The sequence below is a fragment of the Pimephales promelas genome, chromosome 17, assembly GCF_988280905.1.
Source record: "Pimephales promelas chromosome 17, fPimPro1.hap1.1, whole genome shotgun sequence".
Lineage (NCBI taxonomy): Eukaryota > Metazoa > Chordata > Actinopteri > Cypriniformes > Leuciscidae > Pimephales > Pimephales promelas.
Genome location: NC_142785.1, coordinates 342941 through 355287, shown reverse-complemented (window position 1 = coordinate 355287; position 12347 = coordinate 342941). Strand labels below are relative to the sequence as shown.

General features: G+C 37.7%; 1 protein-coding gene across 1 annotated transcript in view; it reads left to right on the top strand.

Moving 5' to 3' along the window:
• The first annotated feature begins 3570 nt into the window (after positions 1-3570).
• Positions 3571-12347, top strand: part of dnah9 (dynein, axonemal, heavy chain 9) — a 79663-nt gene continuing 70886 nt past the window's right edge. The window contains exons 1-8 of the mRNA XM_039653769.2: positions 3571-3944; positions 8446-8642; positions 8723-8881; positions 8958-9088; positions 9707-9918; positions 11078-11311; positions 11625-11792; positions 11869-11985. Of these exons, the coding sequence (XP_039509703.2) occupies positions 3588-3944; positions 8446-8642; positions 8723-8881; positions 8958-9088; positions 9707-9918; positions 11078-11311; positions 11625-11792; positions 11869-11985 (1575 nt within the window). The 5' untranslated portion in view covers positions 3571-3587. The remainder of the gene's footprint in view (positions 3945-8445; positions 8643-8722; positions 8882-8957; positions 9089-9706; positions 9919-11077; positions 11312-11624; positions 11793-11868; positions 11986-12347) is intronic.

The window sequence follows — 12347 nt, the reverse complement described above, 5'->3', positions numbered from 1 at the left end:
TTCTAACTAATCTATCGTTCTTTCTTTCTAACTAATCTATCCATCTTTCTTTCTAACTAATCTATCGTTCTTTCTTTCTAACAAATCTATCCATCTTTCTTTCTAACTAATCTATCCATCTTTCTTTCTAACTAATCTATCCATCTTTCTTTCTAACTAATCTATCGTTCTTTCTTTCTAACTAATCTATCCATCGTTCTTTCTACCTAATCTTTCTTTCTTTCTAACAAATCTATCCATCTTTCTTTCTACCTAATCTATCCATCTTTCTTTCTACCTAACTAATCTATCCATCTTTCTTTCTAACAAATCTATCCATCTTTCTTTCTAACTAATCTATCCATCTTTCTTTCTAACTAATCTATCCATCTTTCTTTCTAACTAATCTATCGTTCTTTCTTTCTAACTAATCTATCCATCGTTCTTTCTACCTAATCTTTCTTTCTTTCTAACAAATCTATCCATCTTTCTTTCTACCTAATCTATCCATCTTTCTTTCTACCTAACTAATCTATCCATTTTTCTTTCTTACTAATCTATCCATCTTTCTTTCTAACTAATCTATCGTTCTTTCTTTCTAACTAATCTATCCATCGTTCTTTCTACCTAATCTTTCTTTCTTTCTAACAAATCTATCCATCTTTCTTTCTACATAATCTATCCATCTTTCTTTCTACCTAACTAATCTATCCATTTTTCTTTCTAACTAATCTATCTATCTTTCTTTCTAACAAATCTATCCATCTTTCTTTCTACCTAATCTATCCATCTTTCTTTCTACCTAATCTATCCATCTTTCTTTCTACCTAACTAATCTATCCATCTTTCTTTCTAACTAATCTATCCATCTTTCTTTCTAACAAATCTATCCATCTTTCTTTCTAGCAAATCTATCCATCTTTTTTTCTAACTAATCTATCCATCTTTCTTTCTAACAAATCTATCCATCTTTCTTTCTAACTATTCTTTTTTTCACTTTCTTTCTTTCTTTCTTTCTTTCTTTCTTTCTTTCTTTCTTTCTTTCTTTCTTTCTTTTTTCTTTCTTTCTAACAATTCTATCTTTCTTTCTTTCTTTCTTTCTTTCTTTCTTTCTAACAATTCCATCTTTCTTTCTTTCTTTCTTTCTTTCTTGCTTTCTTGCTTTATGCTAATCATGTTAGCTTCTTGCTAAAAACATGCTAGCATGATGCTAGCTACATGCTAATCATGCAAGCTTCTTGCGAAAACATGCTAGCATGATGCTAGCAACATGCCAATCATGCTAGCATGATGCTAGCAACATGCCAATCATGCTAGCATGATGCTAGCTACATGCTAATCATGCTAGCTTCTTGCTAAAAACATGCTAACATGATGCTAGCAACATGCTAATCATGCTAGCATGATGCTGGCAACATGTTAATCATGCTAGCATGATGCTAGCTACTTGCTAATCATGCTAGCTTCTTGCTAAAAACATGCTAGCATGATGCTAGCTACATGCTAATAATGCTAGCATGATGATAGCTACATGCTAATCATGCTAGCTTCATGCTAAAAACATGCTAGCATGATGTTAGCTACATGCTAATCATGCTAGCTTCTTGCTAAAAACATGCTAGCATGATGCTAGCTACATGCTAATCATGCTAGCATGATGATAGCTACATGCTAATCATGCTAGCTTCTTGCTAGCAACATGCTAATCATGCTAGCTTCTTGTTAAAAACATGCTAGCATGATGCTAGCTACATGCTAATCATGCTAGCTTCTTGCTAAAAACATGCTAGCATGATGCTAGCTACATGCTAATCATGTTAGCTTCTTGCTAAAAACATGCTAGCATGATGCTAGCAACATGCTAATCATGCTAGCATGATGCTAGCTACATGCTAATCATGCTAGCATGATGCTAGCTACATGCTAATCATGCTAGCTTCTTGCTAAAAACATGCTAGCATGATGTTAGCTACATGCTAATCATGCTAGCTTCTTGCTAAAAACATGCTAGCATGATGCTAGCAAACATGCTAATCATGCTAGCATGATGCTAGCTACATGCTAATCATGCTAGCATGATGCTAGCTACATGCTAATCATGCTAGCATGATGCTAGCTACATGCTAATCATGCTAGCATGATGTTAAAAACATGCTAGCATGATGCTAGCATAATGCTAATCATGCTAACATGATGCTAGCTACATGCTAATCATGTTAGCATGATGCTAAAAACATGCTAGCTTCTTGCTAGCAACATGCTAATCATGCTAGCATGATGCTAATCATGCTAGCATGATGCTAGCTACATGCTAATCATGCTAGCTTCTTGCTAAAAACATGCTAGCATGATGCTAGCTACATGCTAATCATGCTAGCTTCTTGCTGAAAACATGCTAGCATGATGCTAGCAACATGCTAATCGTGTTATTATTATGCTAGCTACATGTTAATCATGCTAGCATGATGTTAGCTACATGTTAATCATGCTAGCATGATGCTAGTTACATGTTAATCATGCTAGCTTCTTGCCAATAACATCTATCTATCTATCTATCTATCTATCTATCTATCTATCTATCTATCTATCTATCTATCTATCTATCTATCTATCTATCTATCTATCTATCTATCTATCGATCTATCTATCTTTCTAACTAATCTATCTTTCTAACTAATCTATCCATCTTTCTTTCTTTCTTTCTTTCTTTCTTTCTAATTCCATCTTTTTCCAACTTAATTCAAACTTCAAGATTCTTCAAACGCTCTGGTCCGGCTTTCTCAAGCCAACTTAAAGTTTGTGTCATCAAACTTTTTTTTCTAGTTTTAAATAATCTCAGCTTCAGTTCTCATGCTTTCCTTTTTAAAAGTGTTCATTATTTAGAGCTCTTTTGAAAGCTCTTTTTTTTTGGCTGGTAATACAGCACATTTTCACAACTTTTCATGCATTCAGACTCAAATTTAAGATTAAAATGTCATCATTTTTCTTCCTAGACATAAAGTGTTTCAAAGAGGCTTGTCTATTCATTCAAGCATCACGTAAACTCAGTTGACAAATTAAATAGTCTAATTTTTGAATACTTTTTAAAATAATTAATTATTTTTTTTATTAAAAAAAAACAACTAATATTTGATTGACCCTCTTCACTTTTGAGACGCTCAGATGCGGAAGGCGGACTCGCCATAAAGAGTACATTAAATATATTTTTTCGTGTTCCCATTTGCTCAAATAACAAAAGAAAATCTCCAATTTCCAAAAGAGAAATAACAGTTAAATAGAGAGAGATTAAAGGTAGTCAGAGAGAAATATGTCAAGGTAATCACTGCTGTTTTTTGTTTGTTTGTTTGTTTGTTGGCAATTTGAAGCTAAAGTAACATCATATAAAGTATAGTGTTTATGTAAATACAAATGAAAATATATTTTAAAAACGCGACGCTTATGATCGTTAAAAGCGCGTCATCAGTCAGAGATGAAGGCCAGTTTGTTTACAGTGATTGATTTGAATAAAGTGACGGTTTGTCTTTGGCATAGCAACAGCAGGCTGACCCATCGTGTAAACACTGGATTGCTATGGAGACAGCGGTTAGTCAGTCAAACTCATCGGCAAAATGGAAAACAACGAGCAGTCAAAAGTGGACGAAAGATATGGATATTTAGAAAACTGTGTGTTAAAAACGTTTAATCTAAAGTCTGACCGCTGGCAAAAATGTCTTGCCGTAGAAGAACAACGACAGGTCATTCAGGACTTTTTAGATAAAACTGACCAGACGACTCTCGTCGTCTCGCTCGACTCCTCCGGACAGCTGATCCCAAATCTCGGGTTCTCGGGACGCGGGAAAAATAAATCTGTTTATTTTCTGAAAGAGAGCAAAACAGCGCTGTCCGTCAATACCATGAAAACACATTTAACTTGGGGAAGTATGTCTCATTCTCCTTTGGAGGAGTTCTCGGTGCTTCTGGAAGAGGTGAGTCGAGTTCGCGCTGCCCGGTTGGCTAAAGAATCATTCTTTTGAATCGGTTCTTTGTAAATGAATCACTTAATCAGATTTTTCAAAATGATTAAAACCGTTTGTGCGTTACATAGCGTTGTATTTATATTTTATATTATTTATATTATTTATAATTCATTTATAAATAATAAAAAAATAATGAGAGCATTTTTAGCTATCAAATTGACAAATACAGTGTTTGATACAAACTGCAAAGCTATTAAAGGATTAGTTCACTTTTGAAAAAACTTTTGCTGATAATTTACTCACCCCCATGTCATCCAAGATGTCCATGTCTTCCTTTCCAAAGTCGAAAAGAAATTTAGGTTTTTGATGAAAACATTCCAGGATTTTTCTCCATATAATGGACTTCAATGGGAACCGGATGGTTCAAGTATCAAAAGACGGTTAATAACTGTTTCAGATGCAGCTTCAAATGTCTTTAAACGACACCAGACGATGAATAAGGGTCTTATCATGCAAAACGATCGCTTATTTCAAAACTTATTCCAAAAATGTAACTTATGCTAGCCTTGCTTTATTCTCTGAGGCGCGTTTGTAACGTCACGTAATACGTAATTACGTTCAAAAGGTCACGGGCGATGTAGCCGGAAGTACAGAATCAAAATCGTCCGACATCGTTGTTTTTCCTTTTAATTCCTTTTTTTGTAAACGGTGTTTGAGTTAGTTTTCACGTTCAACCTATGCGTTCAACTTGTAAACACTGACTCTGTACTTTCGGCTACGTCGCCCGTGACCTTTTGAGCGTAATTACGTAATACGTGACGTTGCAAACGCGCCTCACAGAATATAGCAAGGCTAGCATTTGTCCTTAGAAAAGTTACATTTTTGGAATAAGTTTTGAAATAACCGATCGTTTCGCATGAGAAGACCCTTCTCATCGTCTCCGCACCGCGCGCTCACCGTGCCACAAGTAATGTGCGCTAACAAAGTAAATAGCATCAATTTTGATTTAATGACGACTTAAAAATAACAGCTGTTTTATAGTTCAATTAGTTTTATTTTATTTTACAATATTTCAGCAATCCGTTGTGATGTCCGAACGGTTCATTTGAGTCGGTTCTTATCAAAGAATCACCAGGTCTGGAAGAATCAGTTCACATTAATTTGCACTGTTTTGTTCAAGAATAAGTTATATGATAATTCAGAACAAAGAACTTATATATTCAACTACAATTGATTGAAACCAAAAAAGCAATTACATTTAAATTACTTTTAACTTTAAATTTTAATATCACATAACATAACAAATTATGAACAAATGCCGGTTTCTCTTTACCCATACTGTATAATGAGTGTTGCTCGGTGAGTTTACTGTCTAGTGGAAGAAAAAGTGTACTTGATGGTGTAATAGGCCTAACATTCAATGTGTTTAAATTATAACAACCGATTCCAGATGCACTTCTCTTCCACAGCTCAGCTAAAGTCCTGAAAGCATTGCCATGCTGTGGCTGTTGTTAGAAATGTGTTTATTACTTTTATAATTAATGAGAAGTATTTTCATTTGCAAAAATGATTTGCAAAAGCACAGGTTAGCCCAGCTAACATTCAAACATAACAAATTGCTAACATTCCCTTTAAGTTACTGTATGATGATGCTATTTCTGAATGTTTTCTGAACATTCAAAACATCAATTTTTAAAAATGTAGTTTTCTGTTGGTTAAACGAACATGGCATTAGCATTTTTCAAACATAACGAGAGATGTTACTTTTGATTATCCGAACGTTCTGAAACATTTAATGAATTCTAAATGTTTCAGGAAAAATGTTCCATGAAGGATGGCAGGGTTCCCGCGGATCCTTAAAAAGTCTTAAAATAGATTTTTAAAATATAAGGCCATAAAACTGCTTCTATGGGGCCATAACATGAGCTACAAGGTAATGGAGCCTTTTATACATTGTTGTGTTTCTTTAGAAATAATTAAAGGACAAACGAGGTCTTCAAATGCCTCAGATGTAAAGTTATTCGCTGTCAAAGTGACGCCAAAATGAATGGGAGTCAATGGGAATGCTAACGCAAGTGAAGTTCTGCTACAAGATGTCAGCTCCCGCGAGGCTTCAACTTCCGGTCGATGGATTACCCCCTTGGTCCTGCCAGAGAATGTCTAATTGAAGAGAATCGGCACTGGCTGGTTACTTCCGGGTTCTGGACTGGCTGCAGTACGCGTCTCTGTCCATGCGGGGGCGCTCGCGGTCGAGTGCAGAATGAATGGGAGTCAATGGGGTTTCACCCCCAGAAATCCACTTTTCTCAGGATGTAATATTTTTTCAAGTAATTTGAAAGTTGCATTCAAAAGGGAGGGATAAGAAAATACACTCTAAATTAGACAGTCTCTGGTAATAAGTAGAACGCGGCAGTAGTTGTGCAAGTAGTCCATTCTTAATATTTCGCCGACTAGAATTTCAAAATGAAACTGTAGCAGATGCAACAGACAGCGATGATTTCTTGAATGAAATCCGCGCTTTGAACGAATCAGTTTAACGATTCAATGAACAATCACTTGCTTCTTTCCCGAATAAATCAGCCGTTTGAACAAACCAGTTGAATGAATGACTCCCTCAACTCGCTTTTAAGACAGTGATTTACCGCCGCCTACTGGCGGTTTTAGTTTCATATTTAAAGTAAAATGTTAAAATTAGAAATCATTTCATATTTAAATATTGAAGATTATTATTATTATTTTTTTTTAACTATCTCATAGCTTTATTCATGCAATTGTTGAGTGTAAATATTAATGCCACTTCTGATGCTGCTTCTGTCACCACTGCACTGCAAAGATGGATTTTGATTGAATGATTTAATTTGACTGCTAACCGTGGTATTGTATAATTATTGTGCAATTCAGTATTATTGAATAAATAAGTATAATTACTGTATAATTTAATTTGAATGTTAGTTTTTGACATAACTCTAAATAAGTTTAGAAAAAAAATTTAATAAATATGTGAAAGTGCCCCTGGAAATCAATTTAAGGTGGCAAATATTGCACATTAATGAATCATTTCTGTCACTGCTGTGAACTGACCACTGCATAGAATTTGAAAAATAGGAATATCTTCACGAGTCTGCCGTCAACAACAGGCCTAAACCAGCCATGGCACCAGCACAAAAACACAATCAGTAAAAAATCATCTAATTATTATCAACAAAACGTTGAAAATATTGAGATACATTTTTGGCCCCTAATTTCAGGTCTTAAAAAGGTCTTTAAAAGCCTTAAATATGACTTTAAGAAGTGTGCAGGAACCCTGTGGATGTATAAATAATGTTTTGTGCTAATGCTTTGAAAACATTATTATATAACTTTGACTTTACTGGAAAAACATTTGTTCATAACTTTGAGAGAACGTTAGCTTTAGTTCTGAGAACGTTCCCTGTTTGGATGTGCTATTATAGACTGATTGTTCTTCCTGCATGACTTGAGTTTCAAATGAACCATTGTTCATGGCTTACATATATAGTGTAGGTCAACAAACACCAGAGCCGTTCCCCAGCAATGAGGCGAGAGAGTCTCGGCTCGTCCCCACAGGAGCAGCTTCATTAACACTGGGTCTCTGTGGAGGAGACGAGAGGTTCATTACCCATAATCTCATCAGCTCCTAACGGTGGCCTTGATTCACAGCATGACTAGCCCTCTTCTAACCCATTGTGGAATCATATACTTTGCACCACAAACTGGTTTATTAATGGGTTGTAGTAAAGGCTGCTGGTTTAAGGGAATAGATCACCTCAGGATTAAAGTATCCTGATAGTTTATCTCCACGTCATCCAAGATGTTCATGTGTTTCTTTCTTCAGTGGAAAAGAAATGAAGGTTTTTGAGGAACACAATCCAGGGTTTCTCCATATAGTGACTTCAATGGGGTCCAACGGGTCGAAGGTCCAGATGAGTTTGAGTGCAGCATCAAAGTCTCGACACGATCCAGCTGAGGAATAAGGGTCTTATCAAGCGAAACGATCGGTTATTTAAAAAATAAATAAAAAAGTTTAAGTTTTATAAGCTCAAATGCTCGCCTTGCTCTGTTCTGTGATGCGCGTTCATGACTCTCCTGTTCGAACTCATTCATCAAAATGAACAAATCTTTTTTCCAGTCATGACTCGAAGAGTCCTTGATGAGAGCCTTATTTATCGTCTGGAATTGTTTAAAGCCCTTTGAAGCTGCACTGAAACTCTCATTCAGACCTTGAACCGTTTGGACCCCATTGAAGTCCATTATATGGAGAAAATCCTGGAATGTTTTCATCAAAAACCTTAATTTCTTTTCGACTGAAGAAAGAAAGACATGAACATCTTGGATGACATGGGGGTGAGTAAATTATCAGCAAAAGGTGGACTACTCCTTTAAGATCTCGGTGTATAACTTCTCTGACTGAAAGTCGTTGGGTTAAAGGTCTCCACAAACATTGTCACAGCATAAAATCTCATTGTCTAATTTTTAATTTTCTTCATTTTAGCTTGTGGAACCGTATCTGTCCGATATGAGGAACAACCGGGGCGTTCCTCAGGTTGTTTCTCAGGACCTCCTGCGACAAGTCCACGATCTTCAAAACAAAGTGTTTGTCATGATGGGAAAAGTCAAAGGCCAAACGTACCTTCCTTTGCCTTCAGGATTGGAGAGGCTCTTGCAACTTCCCCATGAAGGAGATAAGAGGTAAACGTGGGATTTAAATAAACATACTTTTTTCGTCTGAAATATTTCATTTGCATTTTCAATTGGTAATATTTCTGCAGTTTCCTCGAGGGGGATAGAAGCCTGATTTATTCCATGGAGACGGTTGTGGTGGACTGGACTAATCAGGTGTATAAGGTCCTGAAGAAGGACTCCTCCGAGCCGTTGCTGGAGGGCACAGACCCGACTCCTCGAGCAGAGCTGAGCTTCTGGAAGAGCAGGTGAGACACACGGCACTGGGAGAGCGGTCTCTGACCTGGCCTGGAGAAGCTCTTACACCGTGTCTGTCCTCTTTAGGCTTGCTGATCTTCAGGGCATTCACAGTCAGCTCCAGACCCCTGCCGTGGCCAAACTGGCGGAGGTCCTGCACGCCATCGACAGCAGCTATTATCCGGCGTTTGCAAACATGCTCCGGGATGTTGTGGAAGGTATGGTGTTGTGCACAAACGTGATGCATTAAAGATGCCTTTCCCCATGTTCATCTGTCTCTCTTCCCAGTCTGTCAGTAACGCTCTGTTTACTTCCTGTCTCTATGAAGCCCCTCCTCCTGAAAAGCACACTGTGCTCTGATTGGTCGTGTGATGTTGCTGTTTGAGGATGAAGAAGCTCCAGTTCTCCTCTACATCAGTGTCAGTGTTCCTGAACTCCTCGAGTTTTTCCCGGGAACACGTCACAATATTCCTCATTATAATAATTAATGCGCAGAATAAAGGGGCGTGGCCTGGTTGAGTTAGTTAGTAGTGTGTCAAACTGGCGGTTATGGAAAGGGGCGGAGCATTTCCCAAACACAATCGAAGCGCTCGACCAATCACAACACATTGATCCAGCCAACCAATCAGAGCACAGTGTGCTTTTCAGGAGGAGGGGCTTCATGGAGACAGGAAGTAAACAGAGCGTTACTGACAGACTGGGAAGAGAGGAGCCGCAACGATGGAGAATATGAGGAGAATAATCAGGAGAACCTGTTCTAGGAGAGTAGAAAAGGGCAGAATAGGTCCTCTTTATTGTTTGAAAGCTTCATTGGATTTTGTACTATGTTTATAAAGCTGTAAATGAGGCGAAGAACATCAATGCCTTCCTCAAGTCGATGGAGAAGCGTCTGGAAGATGTGGAGGGTGCAGAGTTCAGTGAGGTGAAGGGGAAGATTACAGGTCTCATGCACACCGTGTGTCTGATCTGGGCCAACTCCAAACACTACAACAAACCGGCCCGAGTCATCGTGCTTTTACAGGAGATCTGCAACCTCCTCATCCAGCAGGTACACACGTGTCACCGGGGCAGTGCCCTTGACATCATGTCTGTATTTATGCTGATCGTTCCTAAAGACGTGGGATATATCACTCAAGTAATATTGACCACTTGCATCAAATTGTCATGGTGCTTTTTGTCACTTCTGAAACTTAATAGCACAAAAAAATACTGACACATACTTTCTTCTACTTGTACTTTTGGAAAAGACATGACAATGGGATATTTTTGGGTATGAATTATTCCTTTTTTCTTTTGAATTCCTCAAGGTCCTGTTTAGGGTAGTTCGGTTCAGCCGTGAGATAAAGCTTTACTGCTAACACTTTACAGTAAGGTTCGTTCGTTAACATTAATTAACTACATTAGTTAACGAGAACAAATATATTTCTCAAGCATGATTCTTACTGTAGTTCACTTCAAACAATTTCAACATTTACTAATACTATTAAAACCACGACTATGTTAATATTGTTTAATAGAGCAGCAGCCAGTTGCGTAAAACACTTGACCTGTCTCACAAGTTAGCCGTCTATTTTTTATATTTATCTACTTTTATAAGTCAGTTACTTAAAACTGTAGAACTGAACAATCAGACTGATGACTCATCTGCAAACTGCTAGTCAGTCAAACTAGTTTTTATCTGATAACGCAACTGGCCACTGAGCTGAAATGAACTAACAACCAACAGTTGTGTTTTTATAACCAATGTTAACAAAGATGTATTATGTAGAAAACAATGTATTGCTCATCGTTAGTTAACTTGACTTGGTGCTAGGGATGGGCAACGATTAATCGCATCCAAAATAAACGTTTGTGTTTACATAATATATGTGTGTGTGGTGTGTATAATTAATTTGTATATATAAATACCCACACATGCATGTATATATTTAAGAAAAATGTGTTATTAATATATCAAATATTTATATATAATATTAATTGTGAATAAATATATATATATAATATATACATGCACATATTTCTTAAATATATACATGCATGTGTGGGTATTTATATATACAAATTAATTATACACACTACACACACATATATTATGTAAACACAAACTTTTATTTTGGATGCGATTAATCGCAATTAATCGTTGCCCATCCCTAGTTGGTGCATGAACTAATGGGACGTTAATGTAAGGCGTCAGTGTTGTTTGTCAGGCCCGGAGCTTCCTGAACCCAGAGGACGTCCTGAAAGGAGACGTGCAGGAGAGCCTCCAGCGGGTGCAGACGGCTGTAGACGTGCTGACCTACTTCAGGAACACATACGAGGACCGAAGGGCCAACCTCAGTCAGTACCAGAGGCCAGACAACACGGTCCCGCCGTGGGATTTCTCCCCGCTCATGGTGTTTGTTGGGCTGGAGCAGTTCATGAAGAGACTGAGAGCAATCGAAGTAAGACACCAGTTCAGACAGCAGATATCAGTTTTGATATTTCTTCACTAGTGTGATCAGGACACTATAGTTCATTTCTGTAAGAGAGGAGAGCAGAATAAAGTAAACTGTGACATATTACACCCACAACATATTCTTCATACAGTGACTACCAGAGACATTTATACACATTTGGGGCCAATAATGAGTCCTCCACTTTGAGCTGTAATTGCTGATGCTCTTTTTACACACACACACACACAGGTATACTGAATTATGTGATATTATATGAAGACAATGTTGTCTGTTTTCTTTCTTCATTTTCCCTGTCTAGACTCTCCTGCTGACTGTGGTTGACATGATGAAGCTGGAGAAGCTCGAGTTTGGAGGGATTCAAGGAAAGTCTCTCTGCCATAAAGTCCAGCAGTTACAGGAATCCTTCTTGGAGAATTACAAGACCTTCTCAGAGAAGCCGTACGACTGCCTTGACGTTTGTAATTTGGTAAGTGGGCAACGACACGCAACAAAAGCGCAGATGACAGGTTGGCGTTCCTTGATGAAAGAGTGCTTGTGTGCAGGAGTTTGAAGCGGATTTAATGAAGCTCCAGCTCACTGTGGACAGCTCTGACCGGCAACTGGGAGCCATCTTTGGTCTTGCTTTTGATGATGCTTCTGGACTGGAGGAGGCTTTCAAGGTGGGTAAAAACACAACAATATTGCGAGAGCGTTTTTGGTGAGGAGCTGCACTTATGCTCCGTAGACAGTCTTTAATGAGTTATAGAGACCTGCATATTATCAAGTCCCAATCAGGAGCGCAGCCTGTGTTTAAGACTGGACTGCACACAAATCTCCACGGACTGGAGATCTCTAACAGGAGAAGAAAACACACTTTAGGGGGGTTTGATTTTTGAGGAGTATTTCACCCGGCTGGAGCATGTTTTCATTACTAGCATATTTGATGTGTGCAGTTGATAGTGCAGTGAACCATGTCTTTGGTGGAAAGCATTTGTGTTTATTGTTTTCTCAATACAAAAATGACAACACAGTTTCATAGAGT